General features: G+C 51.3%; 1 protein-coding gene across 1 annotated transcript in view; it reads right to left on the bottom strand.

The window, feature by feature from the left end:
* The window catches only part of KCNH6 (potassium voltage-gated channel subfamily H member 6), a 99,272-nt gene that overhangs the window by 44,903 nt on the left and 39,661 nt on the right, over positions 1–14,708 (bottom strand). The window contains exon 3 of the mRNA XM_037887145.2: positions 7,778–7,933. Coding sequence (XP_037743073.1) covers positions 7,778–7,933 — 156 coding nt within the window. The remainder of the gene's footprint in view (positions 1–7,777; positions 7,934–14,708) is intronic.

Below are 14,708 nucleotides of genomic sequence, written 5' to 3'. Positions count from 1 at the left end.
AACCTGGGAGGCAGTGACCATGAGATGGTCGAGTTCAGGATCCTGACACAGGGAAGAAAGGAGAGCAGCAGAATACAGACCCTGGACTTCAGAAAAGCAGACTTTGACTCCCTCAGGGAACTGATGGGCAGGATCCCCTGGGAGAATAACACGAGGGGGAAAGGAGTCCAGGAGAGCTGGCTGTATTTTAAAGAATCCTTATTAAGGTTACAGGGACAAACCATCCCGATGTGTAGAAAGAATAGTAAATATGGCAGGCGACCAGCTTGGCTTCACAGTGAAATCCTTGCTGATCTTAAACTTACAAGAAGTGGAAGATTGGACAAATGACCAGGGAAGAGTATAAAAATATTGCTCGGGCATGCAGGAGTGAAATCAGGAAGGCCAAATCACACCTGGAGTTGCAGCTAGCAAGAGATGTTAAGAGTAACAAGAAGGGTTTCTTCAGGTATGTTACCAACAAGAAGAAAGTCAAGGAAAATGTGGGCCCCTTCCTGAATGAGGGAGGCAACCTAGTGACAGAGGATGTGGAAAAAGCTAATGTACTCAATGCTTTTTTTGCCTCTGTCTTTACGAACAAGGTCAGCTCCCAGACTACTGCACTGGGCAGCACAGCATGGGGAGGAGGTGACCAGCCCTCTGTGGAGAAAGAAGTGGTTCGGGACTATTTAGAAAAGCTGGATGAGCACAAGTCCATGGGGCCAGATGCGCTGCATCCGAGAGTGCTAAAGGAGTTGGCGGATGGGATTGCAGAGCCATTGGCCATTATCTTTGAAAACCTATGGCGATCGGGGGAAGTCCTGGATGACTGGAAAAAGGCTAATGTAGTGCCCATCTTTAAAAAAGGGAAGAAGGAGCATCCTGGGAACTACAGGCCAGTCAGCCTCACCTCAGTCCCTGGAAAAATCATGGAGCAGGTCCTCAAGGAATCAATTCTGAAGCACTTAGAGGAGAGGAAAGTGATCAGGAACAGTCAGCATGGATTCACCAAGGGCAAGTCATGCCTGACTAATCTAATTGCCTTCTATGACGAGACAACTGGCTCTGTGGATGAGGGGAAAGCAGTGGACGTGTTGTTCCTTGACTTTAGCAAAGCTTTTGACAAGGTCTCCCACAGTATTCTTGCCAGCAAGTTAAAGAAGTATGGGCTGGATGAATGGACTATAAGGTGCATAGAAAGCTGGCTAGATTGTCGGGCTCAACGGGTAGTGATCAATGGCTCCATGTCTAGTTGGCAGCCGGTATCAAGTGGAGTGCCCCAAGGGTCGGTCCTTGGGCCAGTTTTGTTCAATATCTTCATAAATGATCTGGAGGATGGTGTGGATTGCACCCTCAGCAAGTTTGCAGATGACACTAAACTGGGAGGAGAGGTAGATACGCTGGAGGATAGGGATAGGATACAGAGGGCCCTAGACAAATTAGAGGATTGGGCCAAAAGAAATCTGATGAGGTTCAACAAGGACAAGGGCAGAGTCCTGCACTTAGGATGGAAGAATCCCATGCACCGCTACAGACGAGGGACTGAATGACTCGGCAGCAGTTCTGCAGAAAAGGACCTAGGGGTTACAGTGGACGAGAAGCTGGATATGAGTCAACAGTGTGCCCTTGTTGCCAAGAAGGCCAATGGCATTTTGGGCTGTATAAGTAGGGGCGTTGCCAGCAGATCGAGGGACGTGATCGTTCCCCTCTATTCGACATTGGTGAGGCCTCATCTGGAGTACTGTGTCCAGTTTTGGGCCCCACACTACAAGAAGGATGTGGAAAAATTGGAAAGAGTCCAGCGGAGGGTAACAAAAATGATTAGGGGACTGGAACACATGAGTTATGAGGAGAGGCTGAGGGAACTGGGATTGTTTAGTCTGCAGAAGAGAGGAATGAGGGAGAATTTGATAGTTGCTTTCAACTACCTGAAAGGGGGGTCCAAAGACGATGGAGCTCGGCTGTTCTCAGTGGTAGCAGATGACAGAACAAGGAGTAATGATCTCAAGTTGCAGTGGGGGAGGTTTAGGTTGGATATTAGGAAAAACTTTTTCACTAGGAGGGTGGTGAAACACTGGAATGAGTTACCTAGGGAGGTGGTGGAATCTCCTTCCTTAGAAGTTTTTAAGGTCAGGCTTGACAAAGCCCTGGCTGGGATGATTTAGTTGGGGATTGGTCCTGCTTTGAGCAGGGTGTTGGACTGGATGGCCTCCTGGAGTCCCTTCCAGCCCTGATATTCTATGACAGGTCAGAGCTAAGCCAGGTAGATTAACAGGGTTTTCCCTTGTTGCAAACACAGTGGCTAAGATATCAATTGCAGGGTGGTGTTTGAGAGGAATTAAGCCAGCAGAAAAAACAGTTGTGAGCATAACCCTGAAAAGAAGCAGAGAGACAGAGCTCCTTGGGCACAGAGCTCGCTGGAGTGGCAGACATGGATATTTCTGAGCAAGGAAACTGCATGCTGTTCTTTGTTTCCACTGTGTTCAGGGGAACAGGACTTTGTGGACATTTCTTTGCTAACAAACAAGTTTACCCCAGGAATAGACCTGACTCACCTCTCAGATTTTTCATCCAAATGTAAACAACCATGCAAGGCCCTGAATTTTGGCTAACTGCTCAGGCCAAAAGGGACAACAGTCCTGGGCTAACCAAACCGTGTTAACTGACCTGGGCTAACCATTGATCAACCAAGATGAACTAGTTACGGTAGCAAAGCAGTTTCAGTTATAACCTCTTCCTCACCGTGCTCTGTAACTTTGACACATTCATTTTTAGGGGCCAAACTTTCCATGCTTGGCCTGAGCAGAAAGGGTGAATCTGCAATGCAAACCTGGAGGAGAATCTGGTTGGTCAAAATCTGACACCCAAAACCAAAATTTTCTATCTGTAAAAAATAGTATTTCCTCACACCACACACAACTCCAACACAGTAGGAGTCTGAATCTTGCAGTGCAGAAAATGATCATGCTGGAGAACGTCTGAGACCAGGCTGATAATAGTCAGATGAGATTGAAAAATTCCTTCTGATTATGTGCATCTCGAACTCGGTTACTCTGTCACCTCTGTGGTATGTCCAGCGTGGACGATGGTATTTGTGATGACCTGCAAAACTCGTGACTTCACCGCTCCTAAAAAGTCAAGGTGAGACGTGTCGATACTGTCATGTGACAATGGTAAAGGATCTCGGAAAGAGTCACTTTCTTCCAACACTGAACAAGGAACTTTACTGGAATCAGGAAAGCAGGAAAGTGCTCTCGCAACTTCACTGGAGAGCTTCTGTCAAGATCAGTGGCTCTGCACTTTTTCAGATTACTGTACCTCTCTCAGGAGTCTGATTTGTCTTGAGTACCCCCAAGTTTCACCTCACTTAAAAACTACTTGCTTATAAAATCAGACATAAAAATACGAGTGTCGCTGTGCGCTGTTACTGAATAATTGCTGACTTTCTTGTTTTTACCATATAATTATAAAATAAACCAACTGGAATATAACTATTGTCTTTACATTTCAGTGCATAGTATATAGAGCAGTATCAACCAGTCATTGTCTGGATGAAATTTTAGTTTGTACTGACTTCGCTCTGCTTTTTACATAGCCTGTTGCAAAGCTAGGCAAATATCTAGCTGAGTTAATGTACCCCCTGAAAGACCTCTGCGTACCCCCAGGGGTACACATACCGTTGGTTGAGAATCACTGGTCTAGAAGCTTTCTCTACCCCCTCTTGCCTGGCTTCCAGCTACCCATTTAAAGAAACTGGGCACATATCCTTCCCCAAAACGCTGCACAGCATCAAGAATATCGAGGAGACACTGGGCTGGATTCTCCACTGTCCTGCATGGGGTCTTGCCATTTGCACCAGTGATAAGTGCGTGCAAATGTTTCCACTCTGGCATGGTAGCGTTGTACACCCATTTTGCACTGGGGTAAATAACTAGCCAAGGTGCAGGGCCGTGGAGAAGCAGGCCCTCAAAGGACAGCACCCAGCCTTTCCCAGCATGTCATGATCTAAATCCTCTTCCTGATGGGACTCCAATGACCCCAATGGAGTGGCTCCTGCTCGCATCAGCGGGAATCCTGGCCCGTTGTCATCGGCTCACGCTGCGGGTACTCCCCTGGCTCCTGGGTAGCTGCTGTAACTTGGTACACAGGCACAGGTGTTGTCCCTGCCACCCACAGCTCACATGCCAAAGGCCAAGAGCAGAAATAGGCTTCTAAGAAACAGCAAGCACGGCATATTTTACATATGTATATGCCCTGCCACAGATGCTTTGCTTGCTGGCCGGATCTACCCTGCCTGCCCCATAAACATCTGCAGTTATGCGGCCACAAGCTTCCATTTGCCTGGTTTTTTTTAACTCATAATTGCTACAGTGACCTTAAGTCTGAGGCACTCACTGTAGGCAAGGGCTCACAGCACCCACTCACTGAAATGCAGCCCCCTTTGGGGTGGAACACAGCTCACAGCATCCTCGACCAACCTCTTAAGGCAGGAAATGGAGAAGAATCCCATCTCCCAGAGAGGCTAGTGGAGGGAGTGCAGTGACCCAGGCTGGAATCTTTGCGGGATGCCAGCCTCACGTGGAAAGCACCATAGGGTCTTGGACAACCGCAGCAGGCCAGGTGTATTTCTCGGCTGGAAAAGAAGCCCCTTGGTGGCTCCTAACCCCCTGCTGGAAGCGTTTGTGCTGGCTCCGTGGGCAGGTACGTATAAAGCAGCCCCATGGCACTCCCGGGGTGTCTCCCATCCTAGCACTGAACGTGTTTAGTTGGTAAGACGGGCGTGACTGCAGCAAAGAGCAGCAGGGCTGCACTGGAAAGAGAGACAGACCCTTGTTGGGCGGTCAGTGTCTTCGGAAACTAACATGCTCTGAAAACCAGTCCCTGATCTTGGCCTTCCAAAGGGCAGCTGTGACACATGAGCTCTGGAGTACAGGGGACGATGGCTGGGCCTAGGAGAGCAGCGTGAGAGCGTCTAGCCAGGAGCCAGCCAAAAGGAGTTTGTGACGTGGCCCCGGTGTCTCCCGCTGTGGATCCAAGGACACTGGGGCTAACGTACAGCTGGGGGAAGCAGGTGAGTACAACTTTTCAGGAGGCTGCAGCAGGCAGGCAGATCCTGTGTTCTCTTTGGCTCTCAGACTAGCACAGATCCTGCTGCCTAGCATCAATGCACCTGCTCTTCCTAAAGCCGCCCTGGAATCAGCCCTCATGGAAGGGATCGGCTGGCTACATTACACTGTCCCCTCTGAATGACAGAATCTGTGCATACTATCTCCACCTGCTGGGGTGGCCCCGTATTACATTTGTATTGGACAAAAGTGTTTCTCGCTCTCACCTTCTGAGGATGTGTTTCAGAGACTCACTTAAGCTGATCCCACTGAGATGAAAACAAATCCAGAACCCGCTCACCATGTGCTGCCATACGGATTCACACTGATTCCACATACATGTGAGCATCTGCAACAACCCAGCAAACATGCCTGCAGAACTGGCTGGATGTTTAACACACACGGCTGGGACACACGATATAGTGAAATACCTCCAATCCAAACATACATAAAGAGCAACATCCCGCCTCCTGATCCCAGGGGAACTTGACCAGCTCTGCTGGATTTGACATATATTTCTCTCCAAGGGGTGACGGAATTCACAGAGATGGACAATCCACCAGACTGGAAACAGTTTAGACTAGCGAGAAGATGGAAACTACTTTGGAGATCTGGGTTCTGTTCCCGGCGCTGCCAGTGGGCTGCTGTGTAACCTCCAGCAAATCACTTCATCTCTCCAGGCCCTTACTGACCGTCCCACTCTTTGGGACAAGAGCGGGCTGTTATTATGTGTCTGTACAGTGCCAAGCCCTGTGGGGCTCTGCTCTCAGATGGGACAGCTAAGAGCTGCTGTAAGAATAAAATATCAGCCACAGAATTCAGCCCCCTGGGATCTGGCTCCCAGAGAACTTCACCTCCTACCCCCCCTGAAGGGTGGAGAGAAAGAAAACACCCCTACAATGTGAAACGCCCAGCTGTGCTGTCCCGGCATCTCAAAGGGCTCTTGCTTCCAGACTCCCAGCCCTGGCCTGGAAGCAATGGAGATGCAGTGACCCACGAGACAACATCAGACCTCACACATCAGCTCCAAGGGAAACAGGGCAAGAAAGGGACATTATCCACTGTCGCTCCAGCCAAGCAAGGGGTGAGCTGGGGAAACAGGACTCAGCCTCCAAAATCTTCCTTGCCCCTAACAATGAGGTCTCAGATCAGCATGATACTCCGAGTTCACGAACACCCCTAGAGCCCAGTGATGGAACAGACTGCCCTTCGCCCCAGTCCACTGGGGTGGCCACTGCCTGACACTTCAAACCTCCTTTCCCCAGCTCCCCATGGCTCACTGGGGCCATGCTGCGGCATGTGGGGAAGGGAATCCTTCCTGAGACCTCAGGAGACCAGCTGATAGTCTGAAGCATGAGAGCTGCTGCCCCGCCCCCCCCCCCCCCCCCCCCCATAGCATCAAGACGAGTGTCGTCACAGGTCATTGACAGTAGTGTCTGTTTCCTGAGACTGAGGCTGGCATGCCAGGGTGCATCTCTCCAAACCAGACAACATTAAACCCGAGAGCGCGTTAGGACGATGGCCTAGCCAGTTGGGGGTGGGGCACTGACTCAGCTTTCGCTGGGAATCCTCACCTCGGTGGGACCTCCCTCCAAGCTTCCCAGCGACGTGTATGAACACAAGCCGGCAGCAGGCTCCGCACGAGGGCGCTGCAAAGGGACCTGATGGGGCAGGCAGCAGATGTGCAAATTGGTGGAAGAGCAATAGCGAGCCCGGTCAGGAGGCTGTCTCCAGGCAGCGTGCCGGAAGGAAAGGGCTGAGACGGGTCCTGAGCACCAGGCAATCCATGGAGGGCAAGAGGACAGGGGGGCTGGTGGTACAGGTAAAGCGTAGATACTGTACTTTCATAGCAGTACCTCGCTATAAGCAGAGTATGTACAGAGTGTATATAGGGCACAGGGGTTGCTGGGGGTATGTACAGAGGTAGAGGACGGTGAGGTGTATATACAGGAAAATACAGCTATAAGGAATGTATGGGCAAGTTACACAGAAAGATAGCTCGAGAGGAGGTGCGGCTGTCTGCGAGGCGTAAGGCAGTTACAGATGTGCGTGCTGTACGGTCACAGGCAATGGATGGGAGGGACGGGGGTACAGGAGAGGCACGGGCATGCTAGCAGTACCGGCCCAGTTTGGTTAGGTGGGAGGGGTGGGGGTGGGTGACAGGCAAGGCGGGGTACAGGTACTACGTGGGAAGGTACAGTTCCCTCCGAGGGGAGTTGGGGCATTAGGACACATCTAGGCGAGGTGTAACTGTGTGGGTGCGGGCAGAGGTGGATGCAAAGGGACAGGGAGGTCCGAGGGGAGGGCTTCCCCCGGAGGATGGGTTCTGCTTCAGGATCCCCAGGACTCAGCTTCCTCTCGGCCAGGGAGATTCGGTTCCATCTGCCTCCTTTTGCAGAGCTGCCTCCTTGTCTCGCTGTATCACTGCTGGGGAGTCGCTCTCCATGGCTCCAGGCTCAGCGGCAGGACAGTCTTCAAGATCTTCCTTTGGCAACACGCTGCCTCCCAGAGCCAATCGGCAACGAGGCCACTGCTTGGTCAGGAGCTCGGGCCCCGAACCAGGCCACCAGCCCCCCGGCGAAGGCACCTCTGAGTTCCAGAGAAAATTCCAGGGTCGGATTCACCAAGCGGAACCTACCCAATCCCCCACCCTCCTCCCCAGTCCCCGCCTGGGGACCCCGGCTCTCGCTCACCTTGGTGCCAGCCCTGGGACAGTCGCTGGTGGAGACTCCGGCTGGCGCTTTTAGCAATGAGCTTGGCCAGGTCCTCGAAGTTCAGGATGAACATGATGACAGCTGCTTCCTCGTTCTTCACCGGGACCACGTCCACCAGGCACCGGAGGCATGACGCTGCCGTGGGAAAGGGAGCAGGGGTCAGATCGTAGCTGGGGGAGGGGAGCCTAGAGCATCCACCACCACTGCAAACTCCCCCCCCGCCCCCCGAGTACAGCTCATGCCCTAAAACCTGGGACTGAGAGAACACCAGGGCGGGGTCCTCTCTGGTATTAACAGGCCATCCCATGTTACAGCAGGCCAGTCCCATTCGACAGCTAAGCCCAGCCAGCTGACCTCTGAAATATTCCCAGAGCCCCAGGCAGGCAACGGGCTCCCAGCCGGCCACAAGCCAAACCCACCTCCCAGGAGGCTGCTGCAGGTGTCAGCCTGCTGCTGACCCACGGCGCCGTCCCAACAGCCGGAAGGGGCAGCAGATTCTCTGGGGGTGCAGCGGGAAGCTCCGAGGCAGAGCAGTGGCTGGGTCAGATAAATGGCAGGACGGGCGGGTGGGGGCTGCTCGAGGCATTTGCCAGTGCAGCAGCTGTGCTTGTGACGGCCACCATCTCGGCCGCCAGCGGGGCAGGTACCGGGGACCTCCGGAGCTACGACGCCCGGCTCCCCGGCCAGGGCTTTAACAGCCTGTGGAATGGACGTGGAGGGGGACCAGCAATGCGCAATCCCCCGTGGGTCACCTGCTCCCCTGGACAGTGATTTCTTTTGGTATCAACGTCCCGCCTCCCTGCTCTAAGGACACAGCGTGAGCAGCTGCGGTGGGCAGCTCTGGCTGGCTGTGGCTGGGTGAGCCGCTCGGTAGCTGCATCACATTCTTCCCAAGGCCCTAGGAGATCAGGCCCTTCATCCCCGAGGCTTGTTCCTTTGTGTGATTAAACCTGCCCAGATGGGAATAGACTCAGGACAGGTGGGATTGAGGTGGGACTGCCTCCAAGGAGACCAGGCTCTCCACCCATGAGCTCTCCCCTCCTCACAGGGCTCCCACAGAGAACAACAGCGCCCAAGCCAACTGGAGCCCAACGCAGCTGGCCGTGAAGGGTGAGGGGACGTGCATGCAGGACGCAGGGTGATGCACTGGGGGGGGGCTGCACATGTTAATTAGGACCAGCTGCCACCTGGAGCTTCCTCCCACCCATGCATCCCACACCATCCCCTCCTTCCCTCTCAGTGGGCTCCCCAGCTCCATCCATAGACCACCCTCAGACGCACCCTGCCTTCTCTCCCCGTCCCATATCACCCGCCACTTCCCCAAAGTTCCCCCAGCACCTTCCCCTCTTCCCACTCATTATCCATCCCCTTTGCTGCCCTCCAGCCAATGAAAACCAGGAATCAAGATAATCTGAGACCAAGCCCCTTCTTCCCCGGCCAGGCCCTTACCACTCCCACTCCGCAGCAGCCTCCAGGCCTCCCCCGCCCCGTCTAGAGCCCCTTCACCCCCGCCATGGCTGGCCCAGCCCATGTAAGGGGCTAGCCACCTGACGGTTATTGCTAGAGGCCAAGCAGATAGAAGCACTGATGTCCAGCGGGAGCAGAGGGAAAAACACACCCTATCAGTGGACCAAGAGACAGCAGCTACCTCAGCGGGGGGAAGTGTTTTCTAAGGAGCTCAAAGTGCTGCGTGCACACCGGGAACTGAGCTCTTGAGTATCTGGCTCCAGCTGTTGGTGCGGAGGACTTGGGACTCTGGCCCTGAGTTCTTGAAAACCGTGGGCCCACAGGGAGTGTCTTAGCCGGTCCAGATTTGACGTATGTGTTTCATTTCCAGGGCAGTTATTTATGTTCATTAGTTTTTAATTAGCACTTAAAGCATTGGTAACTAAAAATTCAGAACAAAATATGAAGCTTATCTGTAATCATTTAGCCTCCTGAGATCTGCTGTTCATAATCAATAAATAGCTAATTGCCATGCAATAACGATGGCAACTCTAAATATTGATTTAATTTAAACAGCTCAATTAAAAACAACCCATTTCTAAGCCTTGTGCATCATTTATCTACTTGTTCACTCCTCTCCAAGGGCTCAGTCGGGAGCTGCCTCTCACACCTGTGCAGGGCAGCAAGGTGCGGCGGGGCGGTTAGAAATGTCCTGCCCAGTCTGGGCTACCCACATCGCCCGTCTGGGGGGTGTGGGGAGGGGAAGAACACCAGCGGTGTGCAGATGGGGGAGGAGTGGGCAGAGCCTGGCTCCACCCCCTCTAATGCAGTGGCCATGCAGCTGAGCCAGAGAGAAGGGGAAGTAAGATGTGCCAGGTATAGGGCTGGCTGGTGCAGCCTTTTTCCTGCCTGGAGCAAGCGGGGACCAAACAGTGGCTCTCGAGGCTCAGTTTGGTTCCCCGTCTGCTACTGGGGCAGTGCAACCACACAATGTCCCCCCCTCCTGAGGAACGTCAGACCGGAAGCAGGGATAGTTTAGAACTCGGATCCTCCTGCCCCTGAAGCCCAGGTCCTTGCCTGCTGTCCAGCTGTCAGCCTGTGAGCTGTTCAGATTCCACCCAGGAGCGGGGCACACACGTGTTTGCCAGTTCATTACACAACCACATTACAAACAGTGGCACAGAGCCTTGATTTACTCAGTGTCTCAAGAGACTCTGGGTCAGAGCCTGGCTTGAGCTACTAGATAAGACTAAAAGAAAAGGAGGACTTGTGCCACCTTAGAGACTAACAAATTTATTTGAGCATAAGCTTTCATGAGCTACAGCTCACTTCATCGGATGCATTCAGTGGAAAATACAGCGGGGAGATTTTATATACACAGAGAACATGAAACAATGGGTGTTACCATACACACTGTGACCAGAGTGATCACTTAAGGTGAGCTATTACCAGCAAGGGTGGGGGGGACCTTTTGTAGTGATAATCAACCTTGATTATCACTACAAAAGGTTCCCCCCCCTCCCACCTCTGCTCTCCTGCTGGTAATAGCTCACCTTAAGTGATCACTCTGGTTACAGTGTATGGTAACACCCATTGTTTCATGTTCTCTATGTACATAAATCTCCCCGCTGTATTTTCCACTGAATGCATCCGATGAAGTGAGCTGTAGCTCACGAAAGCTTATGCTCAAATAAATTGGTTAGTCTCTAAGGTGCCACAAGTCGCCCTTTTCTTCTTGCGAATACAGACTAACACGGCTGCTACTCTGAAACCTAGATAAGACTAATAACTGTTCTACTGCATCTGAGTTTAATGAGCATTTAAACACTTTTATCCTGAAGGCTCACAAATATTTGAATCTGTAACTCCGCAGGCAGCTTTTCAAACACAGGCTAATAAAGATCTGTGTGGTGCCCCTGGCTCCCTCTTTGTCTAACCAAGCGGGGGCTGCCTTGTCAGCATGAATAAGCCAGTGACTCTGGGGAGAGAAGTTTCCTTCAGTGAGGCAAGATGTACAGCTTTAATAACAATGGCATTTGACGAGCTGTATTCATCTGGCATGGAGATTGGATAACTACATCTTGGGAGAGCAGAACACAGACAAATGGGATGCTGGAGTCAAACATCATCCGTGTAACGAGGTGACCCAGATCTGTATGATTTCAACGTCCCATTCTTCACGGTCTGCTATTTAGCCAACCACCCCTGATCACAGATGGAAGCAGGGCCTGGAGTCGGGTCATGTCATTAACTCCGCTTCTAAGCGGCAGGCAGCCTCACAAAAATGCACTGGAAAGGATTTTCATATCACAGCATGCAAATGCAAGTATGCCATGCCGTGATCTAGAGAGCCAGCCAGAGAATGATGAGTTAGGACAGCCATACACGCTGAGTATCGTGTTTGGTACCTTTCTAGTTACTTCCTACTTTCCCATTAAAATACATACTAATCCCATGCTAAGGCCCCACTAAGTGGCATGGTCATTGCTTGTCAATCCCTTACATGCTAAACACCCTTGTAATAACATGCCAAGACATCATAAAGCTGCATTGTATATACCTGCTAACCATCATTGCAGTAACATGCTAAGACACCATGAAACTACGCTGTGATTCCATGCCATGGCATCATGAATGCCCATTGCAATTCCATGCTAGGCCTCTATGAAATGGCACCGTTCTCCTGCCGATTATACCAGATGCACTTAAAGCAACTACAAGGCTAATTGCAATTGACCTAGACTAGAGTATACAGTTAAAATCTTATGGTAGCCCTTTCCTAAAGCAGTATGTGATCATCCCTGGTACTGGGTGACCTTTGACAGATTTCAAGTTTAGTAGGTTTCGTCTGGCAATGGGCAAGAACAGGCTTTCTCGGAAGATTCCCAGCCTGGAAGGAAGTGTTGGGAGAAGGGACTCAGTTTGTAATCAGTGTCAGAGCTAAATCAGTGCCCCATAATGGTTCTAGGAGGCGCTGTGCTGCTCGAAGGGCAGTTTTTTGGATAAGCGACAACCACCAGGGCCTGTGCACTAGTCGTTATTAAAAATCCCACGGCACTTTCCACAAGATCTGGGGTGTTAAACGTGACATCCTGGCCAAATTCCACTCTGAGGAATTACATTCGGCCTCCCTAAACTCAGTTGGATGCAGGACTCTTCTTCACTTCCTGGGTGTCCTATAGCTGCTGCGTTAAACCGCTGCCCTGCCCTAGAAGCAGCTGCATTTCTACTTGTGCGCTGTGGGTGTGCAATCCATCAAATGCCTCGGGATCCTTTGGGATGAAAGCTGCTGTGTTTGCACACGCTATTATTATCCTGAGAGGGGGGTGCACCCACACAATGAGGCGCCGCACGGGCATTTTCCATCCTCACGTGCCTAGGCGCATTTGGGCATCAGGCAACCCCACTGGCACGCTCGCCCCGATGGGACGGCTTTCCTCCTTGGATCGCTTGGGGGTTTTAAGCTCTTGCACTTGCTAGCGGAGTCTGAGAAAATCTGCAGCCATCTCTTCCCGTGCTTGAGATAGGACAGTGGCGGTGGGCAACGTGGGAAAGTGAGAGAGAAAGAATATACTCCTATTCTTCAAACCCTTGCCTCGGCAGGGTTCTGCAGAAAGCAGCCCAGCCCAGTGGCAATTAGTTTCTGTTTCGTACAGTGCTGACTCCTTATCTCCCTCATTCTGCTCTGTGATTAACAGGCAAGCAGTTGACAAGCAAGGGGGATTAGCACATCAACAGGCACCGTGTTGCGCTGATGTTCCTATCGGGAGCTTCATTCCCCGGCATAGCCAGCATTCCCCAAGCCCTTTCTCTCGGCTATTGCGGGGAAGGAGAGGGAACAATCTCCTCTGTGCATGCAATTTTACAGAGCTCAGAGCTTCTATAATCAGGAGCAGATGGCTGGCATCTCGGAACTTTAAAATCTGCCCTGACATCAGTTACGCACATACACAAAAGAACGGGAAAGCAATGGACACAGTTAAATCCCTTTAAAGGGCCAGACAGCTGGGATTATTTTTTCAATCGATATCGGATAAATCCATTTAGAGAGTGAGGTGGGCAGGGAGACAGGGCTGGTATTGTCAAGAGCAAAATCCATTTCAAAGGATGGGCTGGTCATGTAAGAATCAGAGCTGATGAAATAGTAAATAAAAAATCCCAAACCATCCACCCTAATTTGCAAATATCTGTATGAATGAAAAAGTGGCACTGGGTTTGCTGGGCTGTCAAATCTACACTCAAAAGTTAAGTTGACCCAGCTACAATGTGAAATGGGTGAAAAATCCACACTCCTGAGCAACATAGTTAAGCCGACTTAACCCCAGTGTAGACAGTGCTAGGTTGATGGAAGAATTCTTCCATCCACCCAGGGTATGTCTACAACGCTACAGCTGTGACGCTGTAGCACTTCAGTGTAGATGCTACTACTCCGATGAGAGGGGCTCTCCCGTCAGCATAGGTAATCCACCTCCCTGAGAGGCAGGACCTACATCAACGGAGGAATTCTCCGGTCGATCTAGCGCTGTCTACAGTCGGTATAGCGATGCCTGGCTGTTTCACACCCTTGAGGGAGGTAGCTATGCCGATGTAAGTTCCCAGTAGAGACCAGCCCTTAGTTACCACCTCTTGGGGAAGTGGATTAAATACAGGGATGGGAGAACCCCGCTTCTGTCACTGTAGTGAGCGTCTACGCTGAAGCACTACAGTGCTGAAGTGGTTTAAGTGCAGACATAGCCAGAATCCAGGAGTACAGCTGCCGGGTATGCATGGCAATGTCTGTGAAATCCCAACCGTTTCCCAAAGATTTGCCTGAATGGAGATGCATGGGAAGATTCCAACCCGGAAGGGACCATATTCAGTAGCCACCTTTCTTCTTTTAAAATGTTTCTAGCCATCCAATGAGAACCAAAGCCACCTGACAGAGCCACTAATCACACGCCATGAGATACAAACCAACAGTGTTCACTAGTGCCCCATACATGAAAATGACCAGCCCGTGGTGAATGCTAATGAATAACAAACACCGATGAAGAGAATTGGGATCAGGTCCCTGTGTAAAGAAAGGGATCACCCATAATGAAGATTATTCCTCCCAAAAACGTCAACCAGCAGTGACAATAATACTTTGCAATCAAACAGCATCTTTTGCCCAGGGGGCTTGAGGCACTTTACAAAGTGAGGGAAATATTATTATCCCCATCAGGAGAGAGAGCGAGAGAGAGACAGGGTCTATGGTCACAAGAGAATTAGGGGCAGAGTCAGGGACAGAACCCAGGAGCCCTGATTCCATCTCCTCCCTCCACTCTGATCACCTGACTGCGCTCTCTCCCTGAGCTGGGAACAGAACCCAGGAGTCCTGACGCCCAGTCCCCTGTGCATTGTTTTGGAGGTGGTGGTGTAATTTAGGCCAGACTATGCTACCTCCTATAAATGATGCACTAGAATCCAGCTGCATCCCATGGTA

This window comes from Chelonia mydas, chromosome 27 (assembly GCF_015237465.2).
Source record: "Chelonia mydas isolate rCheMyd1 chromosome 27, rCheMyd1.pri.v2, whole genome shotgun sequence".
Classification (NCBI taxonomy): Eukaryota; Metazoa; Chordata; order Testudines; family Cheloniidae; genus Chelonia; species Chelonia mydas.
Note: the sequence above shows the minus strand (reverse complement) of the source record. Positions and strands in the feature narration are given on the sequence as shown.